At 46.2% G+C, this 15,638-nt stretch overlaps 1 protein-coding gene across 1 annotated transcript in view; it reads left to right on the top strand.

The window, feature by feature from the left end:
* Positions 1-944: 944 nt before the first annotated feature.
* Positions 945-15,638, top strand: part of LOC141144366 (uncharacterized) — a 30,234-nt gene continuing 15,540 nt past the window's right edge. Inside the window, exons 1-3 of the mRNA XM_073629992.1 lie at positions 945-2,019; positions 5,009-5,107; positions 15,045-15,123. Of these exons, the coding sequence (XP_073486093.1) occupies positions 1,005-2,019; positions 5,009-5,107; positions 15,045-15,123 (1,193 nt within the window). The 5' untranslated portion in view covers positions 945-1,004. The remainder of the gene's footprint in view (positions 2,020-5,008; positions 5,108-15,044; positions 15,124-15,638) is intronic.

The following is a 15,638-nucleotide window of genomic DNA, read 5'->3' as shown; positions in this document are numbered from 1 at the left end:
TGTTTTGTTTTGTTTTTTTTTTATGCGCTATTGACAAAAAACTACCGCCAATTTTGGGGAAAAAATATATATTCTTTTTACTTTTTGCTATAAAACACATCCGATTAAAAAAAAAAAAAAAAAAAAATGTAAAAATACATTTCTGCAATTTAGGCCAATATGTAGTTTGCTACATATTTTTGGTTAAAAAAAAAAAAAAAAATCCCAATAAGCGTATATTGATTGGTTTGCGCAAAAGTTATAGCGTCTACAAACTATGGGATAGATTTTTGGAAATTTTGTTTATTACCTTTTTTTTTTTTTTTTTTTCACTAGTAATGGCAGAAATCAGCGGCTTATAGTGGGACTGCGATTATTGCGATGGATTGGGCACTAGCTGACACTTTTTGGAGGGCCAGTGACACGAATACAGTGATTAGTGCATGAAAATATGCACTGTCACTGTACTGATGACACTGGTTGGGAAGGGGGTTAACATCAGGGGGCGATCAAAGGGTTAAACGTGTGCCTAGCCTGAGTTTTGTTACAGTGCGGGAGGGGCTTTTACTAGGGGGAAGGCATAGATCCTGTGTCTCTGCTTTGCAGGAACGCGGGATCCATGCCTTCCTTACTGGCAGAACGGCGATCTGCTTTGTTTACGTGGGCAGATGGCCGTTCTGCCTGGGTGACTGAGGACATCAGGTCTGCGGGACCCACTGTGTAGAATCGCAGCAGGAGCGAGGAGGTGCAGGATGACGTGTGTATGTGATAGAGATACATATTTTATTTATTTATTTTCAAAGTCATGTGACTGCCCTCCTCCAGTCACAAAGTATTTTCTTTTCAGTGACTGAGTTGTAAAGTGCAGAGCAGTGTAAACATAACTGATGTGATAACAGATATCGATACCAACTCGCCACTATAATTTTAAATACAGTATTTAACATAACTTTTTTTTTTTTTTCTCCCTCTCTAGGGCTAATACTGCCAAGTTCTCTCTAAATACACAGATCGGAAATAGTACTATGGGTGGAGCTACACAGCCTGCTATCGGTGGAATGGCACAGCCTTCTATGGGTGGAGCTATGCAGTCTGCTCTTGGTGGAGCTTTGCAGTCTGCTATGGGTGGAGCCACCCAGCATGCTATGGGTGGTGCTATGCAGTCTTCTATGGGTGGAGCTATGCAGTCTTCTATGGGTGGAGCTATGCAGTCTTCTATGGGTGGCGCTATGCAGTCTTCTATGGGTGGAGCTATGCAGTCTTCTATGGGTGGAGGCATGCAGTCTTCTATGGGTGGGGGCATGCAGTCTTCTATGGGTGGGGGCATGCAGTCTTCTATGGGTGGGGGCATGCAGTCTTCTATGGGTGGGGGCATGCAGTCTTCTATGGGTGGGGGCATGCAGTCTGCTATGGGTGGAGCTATGCAGTCTTCTATGGGTGGGGGCATGCAGTCTGCTATGGGTGGAGCTATGCAGTCTTCTATGGGTGGGGGCATGCAGTCTGCTATGGGTGGGGGCATGCAGTCTACTATGGGTGGAGCTATGCAGCCTGCTTTTGGTGGAGCTGTGCAGTCTACTCTTGGTGGAGCTACCCAGCCTGCTATTGGCGGAGCTACCCAGTCTGCTCTTGGTGGGGCAATGCAGTCTGCTCTTGGAGGAGCTACCCAGCCTGCCATTGGCGGAGCTACCCAGCCTGCCATTGGAGGAGCTACGCAGTCTGCTCTTGGTGGAGCTACCCAGCCTGCTATAAGTGGAGCCGCTCAAAGTGCAGGTTTCTCGTTTGGAACTACAACGGCACAGTCACAGCCACAGCCATCTCTCACCGGAGGCTTCGCCTTCTCTGGCCAACCAGCGACGACCGCCTCCGCAACTGCAAACCCAGCGAGCACCGCTCAGACAGGCGCATCCTTCTTCACGTCGGCATTTTCCATGGCGCCAACTGCCACGTCCACCGCACCCACCACTACCCTAGCCCCAGCGCAGGCACCTGCCGCCCAGCAGACTTCCACTTTATTTTCAAGACCACTTGAGACTGCATCAGGTAATCGCGCAGTAATCTTGAGGAATGCTTCGTAATGTTTTTTTATTATACCATTTGTTTTGTAAAAAAGCCAGAAAATTTTTTTTTTTTTTTTTTTTTTCTTTTTTTACTTTGATCTTAGCTCTGAACACCTTTTATTCATTTAGCAGCAGCGTGACGTGTCTCCTTCTCATAACTAGTAAGCTTTAAGCCTCCATTCACACTATGAACCTGCATGTAAATCGCACAGGAACTGCACTGCATTCCTGTTCAAAGCCAATGTCACCAGCACACCGAGGATCTCCAGAATGGTTCCTATGCTTTAATCAGAGATCACATCGTTGCAGCAGATTGCAGCGTTTTGGAGTGATGATGAAGGGGTCCTGTGTGACTCCGATACGTTGAAATCTGCTGTAACGATGTGGTGGCTGATTAACGCCTAGGACCCTTTTCCGCAGATCCTCGGTGTGCTGGTGACGTTCTTTCGCCCTAACTTGACACGGTTCCTTCAGTCGCCCACTTTATACGCACATCCATTTCTACAGGAACGTGTGCGTTGGAAGCATTCCTGTTTCACATGAGATTTTGAATGGGCTCACATTACACTGGGTTGTGCGTGCACCAAATAACCGGTACTAAAGTTTCCATCAATAAGAACACTCTATGAATGGGGGATGGATGAAGTGAATGAAAGGTCTACCTCCTTCATTCATAGATAGCTATAGTACAGCGTCTGTGAATGGAGGAAGGGGGAGGGGCAGACATCGTCAGCACTCTTGGTACATATGACCATTCCCTCAGGTCTGCTAAAGTGTATATATTCCCCCCAATATTTCATATTCCTGCTTTGCCTCTCTGTTACCATGTACTTGTATTTAAATGTCTCCCGTTCTCTTCGCATTGCTTCCTTCATGTGAAACCCCTGCTTGATCTGTCAGTCCCCTGCTTTCCTATTTTCAACTGACCACACTAGCACTGGAAGGACGTCCATCCTAGCATAGTCCATTTTCTTTATTCTTTGCACTTTGGAGAACAACTCTGCCTGTCTTCCTGTGGTCAGGCTTGTGCTGGCAGGCTTCCCGCCCTCCTTCCCTGTAGAGCTTGGCGATTTTTTTTTTTCAAAAGAAAAAAAACTGCGATGATTGATTTAAAAAAAAAAAAAACTCAATTCACAAGCCACGGCCTCGCCTAAAAACTCCTGCCAGCAGCTCCTTAGAACCGGCGCGGTGTCAGCACCGGTCCTGGTGAAAAAAAAAATCGATTTGCTGAAATTTTGAATCGATTTGACCTCTCAAATCGATTCAAAATTTAAATCGATTTTTTCCCCAGCCCTCCTTCCCTGTACAGCTCTTCAGTGTACAGCTCTTCAACGTCCTGGTGTTTCTCTGCTACCTCCTGCTAACATGCTTGTCGGACTGCCACCAAGGGTCTGCTGTTCTCGCTTGGAAAAGCACAGCACCTTTTGCAGGGCAGAGGATTTTCTACCCCTGTTGGGGGTACTTTTTACACAGTTAAAAATGTACCCTTTTTCCTACACACTATAATCCTACGGAACATTTTCCCCTTACAAGTCAATTAGGCTTCAAATTGCATGTTACCCCCCTTTATATGTGTTGTGTTATTCATAGGGATGCTCCGATGCCGGTATCGGTGCTGATGCCAAGCATTTGGGCGAGTATCGGTACTGGCTCAAATGCTCCCGATACCGAAACTGATACTTTGCTGAGCAATTTGCGTCAATATAAAATGAATGGGTGCAAGTCGCACTGCAAAGTATCGCATGCAATTTGAACAGGAATGCAGTGGGATTCCTGTCTGAATTGCATGCGATTTCCCCCACCGCATATGTGTGTTTATAGAAAGGGATTAAAGCGCCATCTAGTGGGCAGTTTAAAAAAAAATGTTAGAACTCACAGTACATATCTGGCCACATGCAAAATATTCTACATAGGTGTCCCGGTCCGCCGATGATAGCAAATCAGGGCTGCTGGAGGTGCTGACAGGGCTGAAGCATAAGTTTCCCGGGACCCTGTGTGTGTATAGGGCAGAAGTGATGTCAGCTTAGGGGCGGACCGCCTCTACATCTCCTCCAGCCCTGTGCGCACCTCCAGCGGCCCTGATTTGCTATCATCAGCACACTGCTTTCAAAATAATCGACATAGGTGTCCCGGTCTGTCCATGATAGCAAATCGGGGCCGCTGGAGGAGATATAGAGGGCAGTCTGCACTCAAGCTGACATCACTTCCACCTTATAACCACGGGGTCCCGGAACTTCTCCAGCCCTGTGAGCACCTTCGGCGGCTCTGATTTTCTGTCATTGACGGACCGGGACACCTATGTAGATTTATTTTGCATGTGGCCAGAGATGTACTGTGAGTTACTAACATTTTTTTTCAAAACTACCCACTAGATGGCGCTTTTCCCTTTCTACACACATGGAATTCGCAAACGATTTGAAATGGAAACGCACCACATTCCTGTTCAAATCACTTGCGATTCTTTGCAGCGTGATTTGCGTAAATTTTTTTTTTTTTTTTTTGTTTTTTTTTTGTATTGATGTGAATCACACCACAAAGTATCGGTGAGATTCGGCGAGTACTTGACTGAAAATATCGGTACTAACTGTTGGCGTTCTATAAAACCTGTATAATAATAATACTTGCCAATTTAAAAAAAATAAAGATAAAGAGCATCGGTACAACCCTAATTATTTATATAGTTCTTGGTAAATGTAGCCTTTTAATGTTTTTATTAGGGTTGCACAAGCATAGAAACAGATTCAGGTTGGTGTGGTCGGTTTGCATCCCAGCTTCTAATCCATGCTACAGGACCGCCCACCGTACCTGCCGTTCAGTGGTCTGGCTGATGCTGCCCTCGCTAGACTTTATCGATTGACAGGAGTTTATAGCAAGAGCATTGTGTGTATGTGTGTTTGTTTTTTTTTTTTTTTTTTTGTTTGTTTTTTTACAAATTGTTTTATGGTATGTTTTTATTTTCTTACTTTTTTTAGTATCAACAGCAGCATCTACATCCAGCGCTTCGGCTATCGGTTCTCTCCTTGCGACCTCTGCGCCATCACTTTTTTCACTCAGCTCTACAACTGCTTCAGGTATGCGACTATCCGTTGTATCTATCAAGCTGCTTTGTTATTTTATCGCACAGGGTGATTGCTAAAAATACACTGACTTTTGTTTTGTTTTTTTTTTTTTTTTGTGCTCCTTTCATATGGATAAGGTTTTAGGTCAGCTTATGTCTGTTTTTTCAGATTTAACCACTTGAGCTCCGGAAGGTTTTTACCCTCTTTAATGACTAGGCCATTTTTTTGCAGTTCTGCACTGTGCTACTTTTTTTTTTTTTTTTAATTCTTTATTTATGATTTTATCAGTACAAAACCGTATCCCACCAAAAACATTTCCATTTCCATTTCCACGATCACATATTACTCACATTTACCTAAGACCCCAACCACTCCCTCCCCCCTTTCCTGCAAAAGGACTCCTCAAGGGACCACCCTATAAGTTAAGTCTTGCCTGTCTCAAATAAACTTCCGCCATTTATTCTATATTTATTATCTCCTCCAAGTAACTCCAAGACCTTTTAAATCCTTGCCAACCTGCCCATTTCCCCGTCCGTTCCTCCCCTTCGTCTGGTACCTGTCCCCTCTCGTCCAAACACTCGATATTATATATTTCATTTATATTCAATAGCCAATCTCGTATATTTGGATTTGGCAGTTCCCGCCATTTCTGGGCGATCTGTCTTTTAGCTGCGTCGAGCATTATAGGGACCAGGGAGGACCGGTATCTTTTTACCGACATCGTTGTGCCATGAAAGAGACAAACCCAGGGGTCCTCTGCTATTTCTTCCCCAGTGATCTCTTTAATCAAGGCTATAATTTTTTTCCAGTAAATCCTAATGATGGGGCAATTCCACCACATGTGAGCCATTGTTCCCAAACATCTACACCCCCTCTAGCAGGCACTAGATTTCGAATTGTCCATTTTGCTTAATCTGTCTGGGGTGGCGTACCATCTTGCAAGACATTTATAATGAATCTCCGTTCTTCTTATGTCAAGTGCTGAGTAGTGTACCAACTGCAGGATCTTTTCTAGTAACACTTTACTACACTGTAACCCCAACTCCTGCTCCCACCTTTTAATGTAAGGAGGCTCCTCCAGTTCCATCTCCATTCCCAAGATCCTATATAATTGAGCGATCTCTCGGCCTGTTTGCCCCCTCGTACAGAACCGCTCAAGCGGTCTATACTCGTCTTCACTTCTCAGTGGTTTAGGTAACTTGTCTATGAAATGCGAAAGCTGGAGGAACCTCCACTCATCTATCACCCATAACTCCAGTTCCTTCCTTAACTCATCTAACGTGCGAATTCTCCCTTTACTCAAAAATTTTTTTAATTGAATACAATCATCTTTCAACCAATTCCCCCCCACCTCCCTCTTCCCAGGTTCAAACAATATATTGTTTTTCATATAAATCAATGGTGAATTATATGTCCATTTATTTCTCTTGTGTATTAAATCCCAGTATTTAAAAGTGTTACGTGTCAAAACGGCCGTATTACTACTAAGTGCTCTGAATTTAGGTGGATTCCACAAAACGTGCCCTAGATTAGTGGTACTTAAGTTGTGTTCTATATTTAACCATCTTTTCTCCGATTCCTTCTTGGACCAATCCATCACTCGTGCTAACACTACAGCTATATAATATCTGTTGAAATCGGGCAAAGCAAGCCCGCCTTTTTTTTTTCCCCTGCTTAAAGTTGCATAAGAAATACGTGGTTTTTTGCCTCCCCAGACAAATTTCGTAATCACGCCCCGTAGAGCTCTAAAATAGTACCTGGGCAGAGGGATGGGTACCATCTGAAACTTATATAATATTTTCGGTGTCAGTACCATTTTTACCGCGTTTACGCGTCCAAACCAGGAGAGGGGTCTTGACGATAGTCTCCTAGCCTCCTGCCTGATCTCATCCATCAGAGGGATATAATTTTTTAGAAACAGTTTTTTATAAGTGTTAGCTAATTTTATCCCCAGATACTTGATTTCTTCTTTCCACGGAAAGGGGAACACTTCAGCTAGGTGGACCTCCTCCTGTTTTCTTATACTAATATTTAATATCTCTGACTTCTTTACATTTATTTTGAAATTAGAAATGTCCCCATAACCTCTAAGAATCTGACTCAAGTTAGGGAGCGTAATTCTGGGATTCGTGATGAAGAACAAAACATCATCGGCGAATGCCGCGAGTTTGTGTTCCTCAGTTCCTATCTTCACTCCACTACAGTTAGGATTGTTACGGATAGTGGCCAGTAGAGGCTCGAGTGTCAACACAAACAGAAGAGGGGAGAGCGGGCAGCCCTGCCTAGTCCCGTTTGACATACTAAAGGGCTTTGAAAGTGCTCCATTCACCTTAACTGATGCTGTGGGATTGTTATAGAGTATTTTGATCCACGAGATAAACCTCGGTCCAATTCCCATGGCCTCAAGAGTTTTCATCATGAACCCCCAGTCTACCCTGACGCTTTTTCTGCATCAATCGACAGGAATAGAACTGGGGGCCCTCCCTTTTTGCTGGTTTCCCCCAGAAGTACTGCTCGCACCCCATTGTCCCTACTCTGTCTCCCCGGTACAAAACCTGCCTGGTCTGGGTGAACTAGATAGGACATTTTTTCCTTCAGTCTATTAGCCAGTACTTTCGCGTAAAGTTTAACATCTGTATTCAACAGTGAAATGGGTCTAAAGCTTGAGCAAAGCCTGGCATCCTTCCCTTCTTTTAAAATCAACGTTATCGTCGCGGCTAGAGCCTCCCTCTCCATTTCACAGTTGATGCCTAATTCGTTCCAATAGTGACATAACCTAGGCACCAAAATATGTTTTAATTTTTCAAGATAGATAGTAGAGAATCCATCTGGACCGGGGCTCTTACCCTTTGGAGAATCTTTTAATGCGGCAAATATTTCCTCCTCCTCGATAGGTCTATCCAGGATAGATCTCTCTTCCTGAGATAGCTCAACCAATCCCGCCTCCTTCAGAAATTCCTCCCCTCTACAACTGCGCGTGGGATCCTCTGCTCCTTGTTGCCCAATAGAATACAAAGACGTATAAAACTTTTTAAATTCCTCTGCCATGCCTCTGCTGGTCACTATTACCTCGCCTTTTTTGTTTTGAATTTTTTCAATAAAGTTTCGCCCTCTTTTTTTTCTTATCAATCTAGCCAGGTGTTTACTCGACCTATTCGCCCAGAGGTAATTATCCTTTGTTATCTTGTTAAGGGCTTTCTTAGTATCCTGCTCCATCAGATCCCTCAACTCCTCCCTTTTGGCTATTAATTGGCGATAACAATCCTGACTCTGCCCATTAAACTTTTTATGTACCTGTTCCAAAGAGAAAATTTCTTCTATTAACCTTTCCCTTTCTTCCTTTCTCTTTTTTTTCAGACCTGCTCCCAGAGACATAAAGATCCCTCTAATGTAGGCTTTGTGTGTTTCCCATTACATAGAGGGGGATACTTCCCCCGTGTCGTTTGACTTGAAAAAGAAGTCCACTTCCTCCTGGACCCTTTCAACTACCTTTGGATCCTTCAACAGGGATTCATTAAGTTTCCACGAGAAAGGTTGTCGTTGCCATTCTGGGATTTCTACCTTCATCACTACCGGAGAATGATCAGACAGGGAGGAAATTTCTATTCTCGTTTCCTTAACCCACTCCAACATGCTGTGGTCCACAAATATATAGTCCAGTCTGGAGTAGGTCCCGTGCACAGGGGAAAAAAAAGTAAAGTCTTTCTCTTTAGCGTGCTGCATTCTCCATACATCCATTAACTGGCAATGAAATAACCTCTGCCCGATTGCGCGGGTCGAGGCTTTCCCTATCCCCTGGGCACGGGACGTACTGTCCAGATCTGGATCTAGACAGAAGTTGAGGTCCCCCGCCAAGACCACCTCCCCCTCCCTAAATTCCATGAGCTTTGTAAGCACTTGTCCCAGAAAAACTGACGGGTGTCTATTGGGGCAATATACATTCACCAAGGTAAACATCCTATTCCCCATTTTGCCTTTCAATAAAATATAGCGACCATCTGGGTCCGTCATCCTGTCTACTAATGTGAAATTTGATGTTTTCGAAAACCCGATAGCAACCCCTTTTGCTCTTTTAAGAGGCGTGTCTCCATAGAACCACGTGGGGAATCCTGGGGAAAAAATCCTGATTCTGGAATCTAGGGTCAGGTTGGTCTCCTGAAGGAATACAACGTCGGCACCTAAGTGCCGGAGCTCCCCCAATAATTTGTCCCTTTTTTTGGCGAATTTAATCCCTTCACATTGTATGATAAAAATTTGAGCCCTGGCATATCGATCAATCACGCCATTCTCCCTTCCCTCCTGATCCCCTGGAACCCCACCTGCAGGAACACCTCTCCCTCCCGTCCCCCCCACCCCCCCTTCCCTCCCTCACCCAACCCACCCCCGCCCCCATTCCCCTCCCTCCCCTCGGTGGAAGACCGACTCCGAGCCCACATGTTGGGAAATCACCCATTTCCCTCAATGTGCCTCCTTCCTCGGGGTGGGACTCCCCTGCCGGCATCCGGAACCCCCCCAAGAAGCAATGCCTCGAGGGGGGAGCCGGGAGGACAGTAAACCGGCTCCCTAGCCCTACGAAACCACCCCCGCCGACCCCGCCCCCCCCGCAGGAGCATCCTATCAACCAGTAATACTCTCCCCCTCCTTATCTCCGAATACTGCATTACAATGACTAAGTTTAAAGTCCATATGCCTCAGTAAGAAATTTATAGACCGAGACTTTCAGCTGGGGGGCAAAAAAAAAAAAACACCCCAACACTACCCGCACCCCAGCTGAACAATCTCGACACTTCATGTCTCTCCTTATGGCAGGTCAGGGATGGGAATACCCAGACTGTCACAAAAGTCCTGCAGCTCCTCCTGGAAACGCATTCTGTGCGATCTGCCGTCTTTCATAACTATCAGGGATGTTGGAAATCCCCAGCTGTACTTCAAGTTAGACCTCTTGAGCTGGTCTAGAACTGGCTTCATCTGTCTTCTTCGCGCTAGAGTTCCTGCTGACAAATCTGTGAACACCTGTAGATTTTGATTTTCAAAGCTTATTGGGGGAGCCCCCTTTAAGTTCTTCCATATTTTTTCTTTATCTTCATACGAGTGAAACTTTACAATGACGTCCCTGGGAATCTCTTGTTTTATATTTGGGGGCTTCCTTACTCTGTGGACCCTATCGATCCTCAGAGCTTCCTCTTCATGCCTACCCAGAATCGGATTGAATATTTTTCTCATCTTCTCCCACAGGTCCTCATTATGTTGTTCCGGGATGTATCTAATCCGTAGATTTTGGCGTCGACTCTGATTTTCCTGTTCTTCTAGTCTAAACGCCAACATGCGATTCTCAATCTGCATTTTCTTGACCTGTTCTTTTAACTCACAGATTTCTTTAGCAAAGTTTCCTGACGCCTCTTCCGCCTCTTCCACTCTACGCAGGAGATGTCCCATGTCGGTACGGACGTTTACTATTTCTGCTTTTATCACATTTTCTAGTTTAGCAAACATGTCGATCATTTCAGATTTGCTTGGTACTAACGCCATTATTCTTTGCTCTTCCACACTAGCACAGACGGATGCGCCATCCAGCTCTTGCTCTTCTCTGGCCCTGTCCCCCTGTCCCCCTTTCTGCTTCTGCTGGTCTTTCTTCTTGTCCTTTGCTCCTGTTTGTTTAGCCTCCATTCCGGGGCTCTTCAAATTCGCCTTTTTTAAATATTTTTGTATAGAGCTGGTATTCAAACTCTCCCTTGAGTTCTGGGGTTCCGCTACTCTTGAGGAGCGTCCTCTCATACTTCCCCCCCCCACTGTTTACAATTTGTTTACTCTTTATCCCAAATGAGTGGGGTATGTAGTTTGCATAAGAAGACAAAAATTAAGGCCGAGAACCCACCCCACCGTCCGCACTACCAAGGGGGAGGCAGGGGGACGGATCCAGTCAGATCCTCAGAGGCACAGGGGCGACAGTCCTAATATTGAATATATAGAAAGATTTTTATCTCGGTCGCCTCAGTTAGTAACTAGAGTAGACTCACATGCATACTCCGTTCAATTTACAGATAGTCTCTCAAATTCGCTCCTGACGGTTGTGGGTAGAGTCAGGGGGGATCCTAGTTTAAGCACACTTTACTTCCTCCCAGACAAGCACACAAGTAGATAAGTATTCCAGTCTCAGTCTCATGAGCACATATAATTTATATAGGGGCCACCAGTAGGTCCGACAGATTGTCCCACCCTCGAAAGCATCGGTACAACAGTCCAGAATTTATATGCAAGCTGAGTGGTTTTTGTTGATTTCCCCTTGATTTAAGTCAGGTTTTAACTCTTACACACACTTTGCTATTTCTTTATTATTTCTGTTTCTTTTACTTTTGTGGCGACCCCATTTAGATGCTGCACCTCATCTGTTTGGTTTACAGATAGTTTCTCAAACCATAGTCCACGAGTCAGGAGGGGAGAATCAGGGAGGGCCTCAGTTTGATCATGTCTGACTCATCTGGGAAAACACTCACGGGTTTAAGTAATACAGTCCAATCCTGAATAGCCCCCTTACTGCTGCAGCTTAAATTGAGGTCAGTACTATGAAATGCACCATTCACTTGTAACACTTTAAAGTTGAGTAATGCAGTTGAGAAAAGCAGGGAGAAAAAAAAGCTTGTCATACCTTCATGTCCTTCTTCCCTTTGCTCTCTTCACTCAGCCAGCGTATTTATGACCAGCTGTCATTACCTTGTTTTCATCGTGGTGAATGCCTTGGGGGAAAGCAGAGCTCACAGTTCATCATGCAGGGGACGCGCTCCGTTTCCTGCTCCCGCCAGCTATCGCCTGGAGGCTTCTGTCGTCTTCTGCTGACTCCTTCAGAAGGTCTGATAACTTAGGAGAAGTCTCTCTCCTCAAATGTTTCGCCCTCTGCTGCTCCGGGATCCCGTCTCTCTCTTTTCTCAGCCACTCGAGGGGGGGGTCTGCTCGACCTGTTGCTGCCTATGCCTGAAGGTGGGGGGGTCACGCGGAGGAACGGCGGCTCGCCGGGTCTCGTCCAGGCATCTCACGGGCTCTCACCCCGCTCTGCATGTCCTGCACGAACGAGAGACTCCGCTTCCGCCCTCAATCCAGTGCCGGCATTGGGCCCCTCCCCCGTGCGGACGTCCTGCGTCACTCCATGTCCGCCCACTGTGCTACTTTTTAACCACTTCAGCCCCGGAAGGATTTGCCCCCTTAATGACCGGGCCATTTTTTTTTTTTTTTTTTGAGATACGGCACTGCGTCGCCTTAACTGACAATTGCGCGGTCGTGCGACGCTGTACCCAAACATAATTGATGTTCTTTTTTTTCACACAAATAGAGCTTTCTTTTGGCGGCATTTGATCACCTCTGCGGTTTTTATTTTTTGCGCTATAAACAAAAAAAGAGCGACCGTTTTGAAACAAAGCACTATTTTTTTACTTTCTGCTATAAAAAATAGCCATAATTTAAAAAAAAAAAAATTCTTCATCAGTTTAGGCCAATACGTATTCTTCAACATATTTTTGGTAAAAAAAAAATTGCATTAAGCGTATGATTGGTTTGCGCAAAAGTTATAGTGTCTACAAAATAGGGAGTAGATTTCTGGCATTTTTTAATATTATTATTATTTAATAATTTTTTTTTTTAACTAGTTATGGCGGCAATCTGTGATTTTTAGTGGGACTGCAGCATTGCGGCGGGCAGATTGGACACTTTTGACACTTTTTTGGGACCATTGACCTGTATACAGCGATCAGAGTTAAAAATGGCCACTGATTACTGTATAAATTTCATTGGCAGGGAAGGGGTTAACACTAGGGGCGATCAAGGGGTTGAGTGTGTGTCCTAGGCAGCGTTTCTAACTGGGGGGGGGGGGGGGTGGGACTGTCTGGAGGAGGAGACCGATCGCTGTTCCTAAGCAGTATGAACAACTGATCTGTCTCCTCTCCCCTGACAGCACGGAGATCTGTCTGTTTACATTGACAGACCTCCGTTCTGTCTCTCTCTGGAGTGATCTAGGGTGCCCGGCGGACATGTCGGCCGCCTCGCACGTGCATCAGCTCCTACGTCACACGAGCGCTCACGCACCCCCTATACCCCCTTAAAGCGCCCGCCGTACAGCTACGGCGATTCGCGCAGGGAAGCCAAACTGCCGTATAACGACGGCGGCTGGTTGACAAGTAGTTAAAGTGATACTAAAAGTTCTTTTTTTTTTTTCTTTTTCTTTAATAATAGCAAAGCTGTTACACTTACCTGCTCTGTGTAGTGGATTTGCACAGAGCAACCCGGATCCTCCCCCTTCTCGGGTCCCACTTCGGCACACCTGGCCCTTCCCTCCTGTCGAGTGCCCCCACAGCAAGCAGCTTGCTATGGAGGGCACGCCGAGCCACAGCTCCGTGTGTCCATTCACACATGGAGTCGCGGTTCGGCCCCGCCTCCTCACTCCTGCCCTCTGTGCAGACCTGCCATTTCATCCGCCTTTTGATGTGCTGCGTTGGGGAGGAGTGTGAAGGGAGGGGGGGGACTTGTAATTGCAAAGGGGTCAGTGTTTGTTTCAATAGGGGACTGTGAGGATGGGGTGGAGCTGTGAGATGAGTGGGGTGGGGTCGGTGATTGCAAGAGGGCTGTGTTTTAGAGGGAGCGGGTGATGTGAGGGGGGGGAACCTGTGATTGCAAGGGGGACTGTGATGTAATGAGGGTGGGTTCTGTGATGTGAAGGTGGGAGTGTGATGTAAGGGGGAGCTGTGATTTAGGGATGGGGTACTTGTGATTGCAAGGGAGACTGTGATGTAAGGGGGCGGGCTGTCATGTGAGGAAGTGGTGGGGCAGTGTTTTCAAGGGAGACTGTTATGTGAAGGGGGTGGGGGGGGGGGCATAAGACACTAATGTGAAGGGGATGTCTGTGATACAAAGGAGATGGCTGAAGACACTGACTTAAATGGGGCTGTGATGTAAAGGGAGGAGGGCGGAGCTGTGATGTAAAGGGAGGAGGGCGGAGCTGTGATGTAAAGGGAGGAGGGCGAAGCTGTGATGTAAAGGGAGGAGGGCGGAGCTGTGATGTAAAGGGAGGAGGGCGGAACTGTGATGTAAAGGGAGGAGGGCGGAACTGTGATGTAAAGGGAGGAGGGCGGAGCTGTGATGTAAAGGGAGGAGGGCGGAGCTGTGATGTAAAGGGAGGAGGGCGGAGCTGTGATGTAAAGGGAGGAGGGCGGAGCTGCGATGTAAAGGGAGGGAGCGAGGGAGCTGCGATGCAAAGGGAGGAGGGGGGAGCTGCGATGCAAAGGGAGGAGGGGGGAGCTGCAAAGCAAAGGGAGGAGGGGGGGAGCTGCGATGCAAAGGGAGGAGGGGGGGAGCTGCGATGCAAAGGGAGGGGGAGGGAGAGAGGGAGCTGCGATGCCAAGGGAGGAGGGGGGAGCTGCGATGCCAAGGGAGGAGGGGGCAGCTGCGATGTCAAGGGAGGAGGGGGCAGCTGCGATGTCAAGGGAGGAGGGGGCAGCTGCGATGTCAAGGGAGGAAGGGGCAGCTGCGATGCAAAGGGAGGAGGGCGGAGCTGTAATGTGAAGGATCTGAATTTTAGAACAGGAATGAAATTTGGACCCCTGGCAAGAAAAAAATTTCACAGACTGGACCTTTCTGAATTTTGATTCAGTACCCCGATCTGTAATAAAGTCTTATAGCTATTACATGATGGTTGCTGCTCCACAGAATGCCCGCTCACTTATTCATATGTAAGCTCCTTTCTCTGGCCGGCGGGGTGGTCCCTCGGGGGGATGTCCCCACTGTGGGCCCATCTGAAAATGGTTAAATGACGTTGGATGTCATTTCACCTGGAAGAGATGGGAGGGGAGTGTTGCGGCTGTCAGTGTTTGCGGCTGTCGGCACAATACGTTTGGATTATCTTGTACCAGTCTTCAGAATTTTTACTAACATACAAGCTAATCCTTTTTTTTTCTTTTCTTAACAGCATCCTTAAACGCAAAGCTCCCTACTACTTCAGTAGCGCAGACCAGTGCTGCCAGCACCATTCCTAGTTCCAATATCAGGTAAGCACAATTTAAACGGTTTCATTCTTTGAGCATGAAGGCATATCTTACACCTTGTGGAATAAAAATGCAGCGCTGTCCCTTTAAGAATATGTCAACATGTGTGAAATTTGAAGTCACTCACAACCTGGAATCCCAAAAGGTGGATGCAGCTAATTTAAACAAATAGGCATAGAGTAGTCGCTGTGTGATGAAAGGGTGTACAGACGAATCCTTCGCCAACACTCCAATCATGCAGCGTCTTACCAAAGAGGTTTGGCTACCTTTTTTAAGCAGCCAAATAGCGTCAGTAATCCCGCTCCAGGCAAGATTGAAAAAAAAAAAAAAAAACTTTCCAAAGGCATCACTTCAGGTTCCAACACTATGGTTATGCTCGCAGTCCTCTCCAGAACGTCATGTATATTAGAAAAGAACAGAGAGCCTCCTCATGGTGTAGTACATGTTAAAATTCAAATAAGTTTAAATAAAGTATTGCACTTTTGCGAACTGAGGTATGAAGCATTAACCAGTCATTT

Source organism: Aquarana catesbeiana, linkage group LG05 (genome assembly GCF_042186555.1).
Source record: "Aquarana catesbeiana isolate 2022-GZ linkage group LG05, ASM4218655v1, whole genome shotgun sequence".
Classification (NCBI taxonomy): Eukaryota; Metazoa; Chordata; class Amphibia; order Anura; family Ranidae; genus Aquarana; species Aquarana catesbeiana.
The sequence above is the reverse complement of the archived record's forward strand: the minus strand, read 5'-3'. Positions and strand labels throughout refer to the sequence as shown.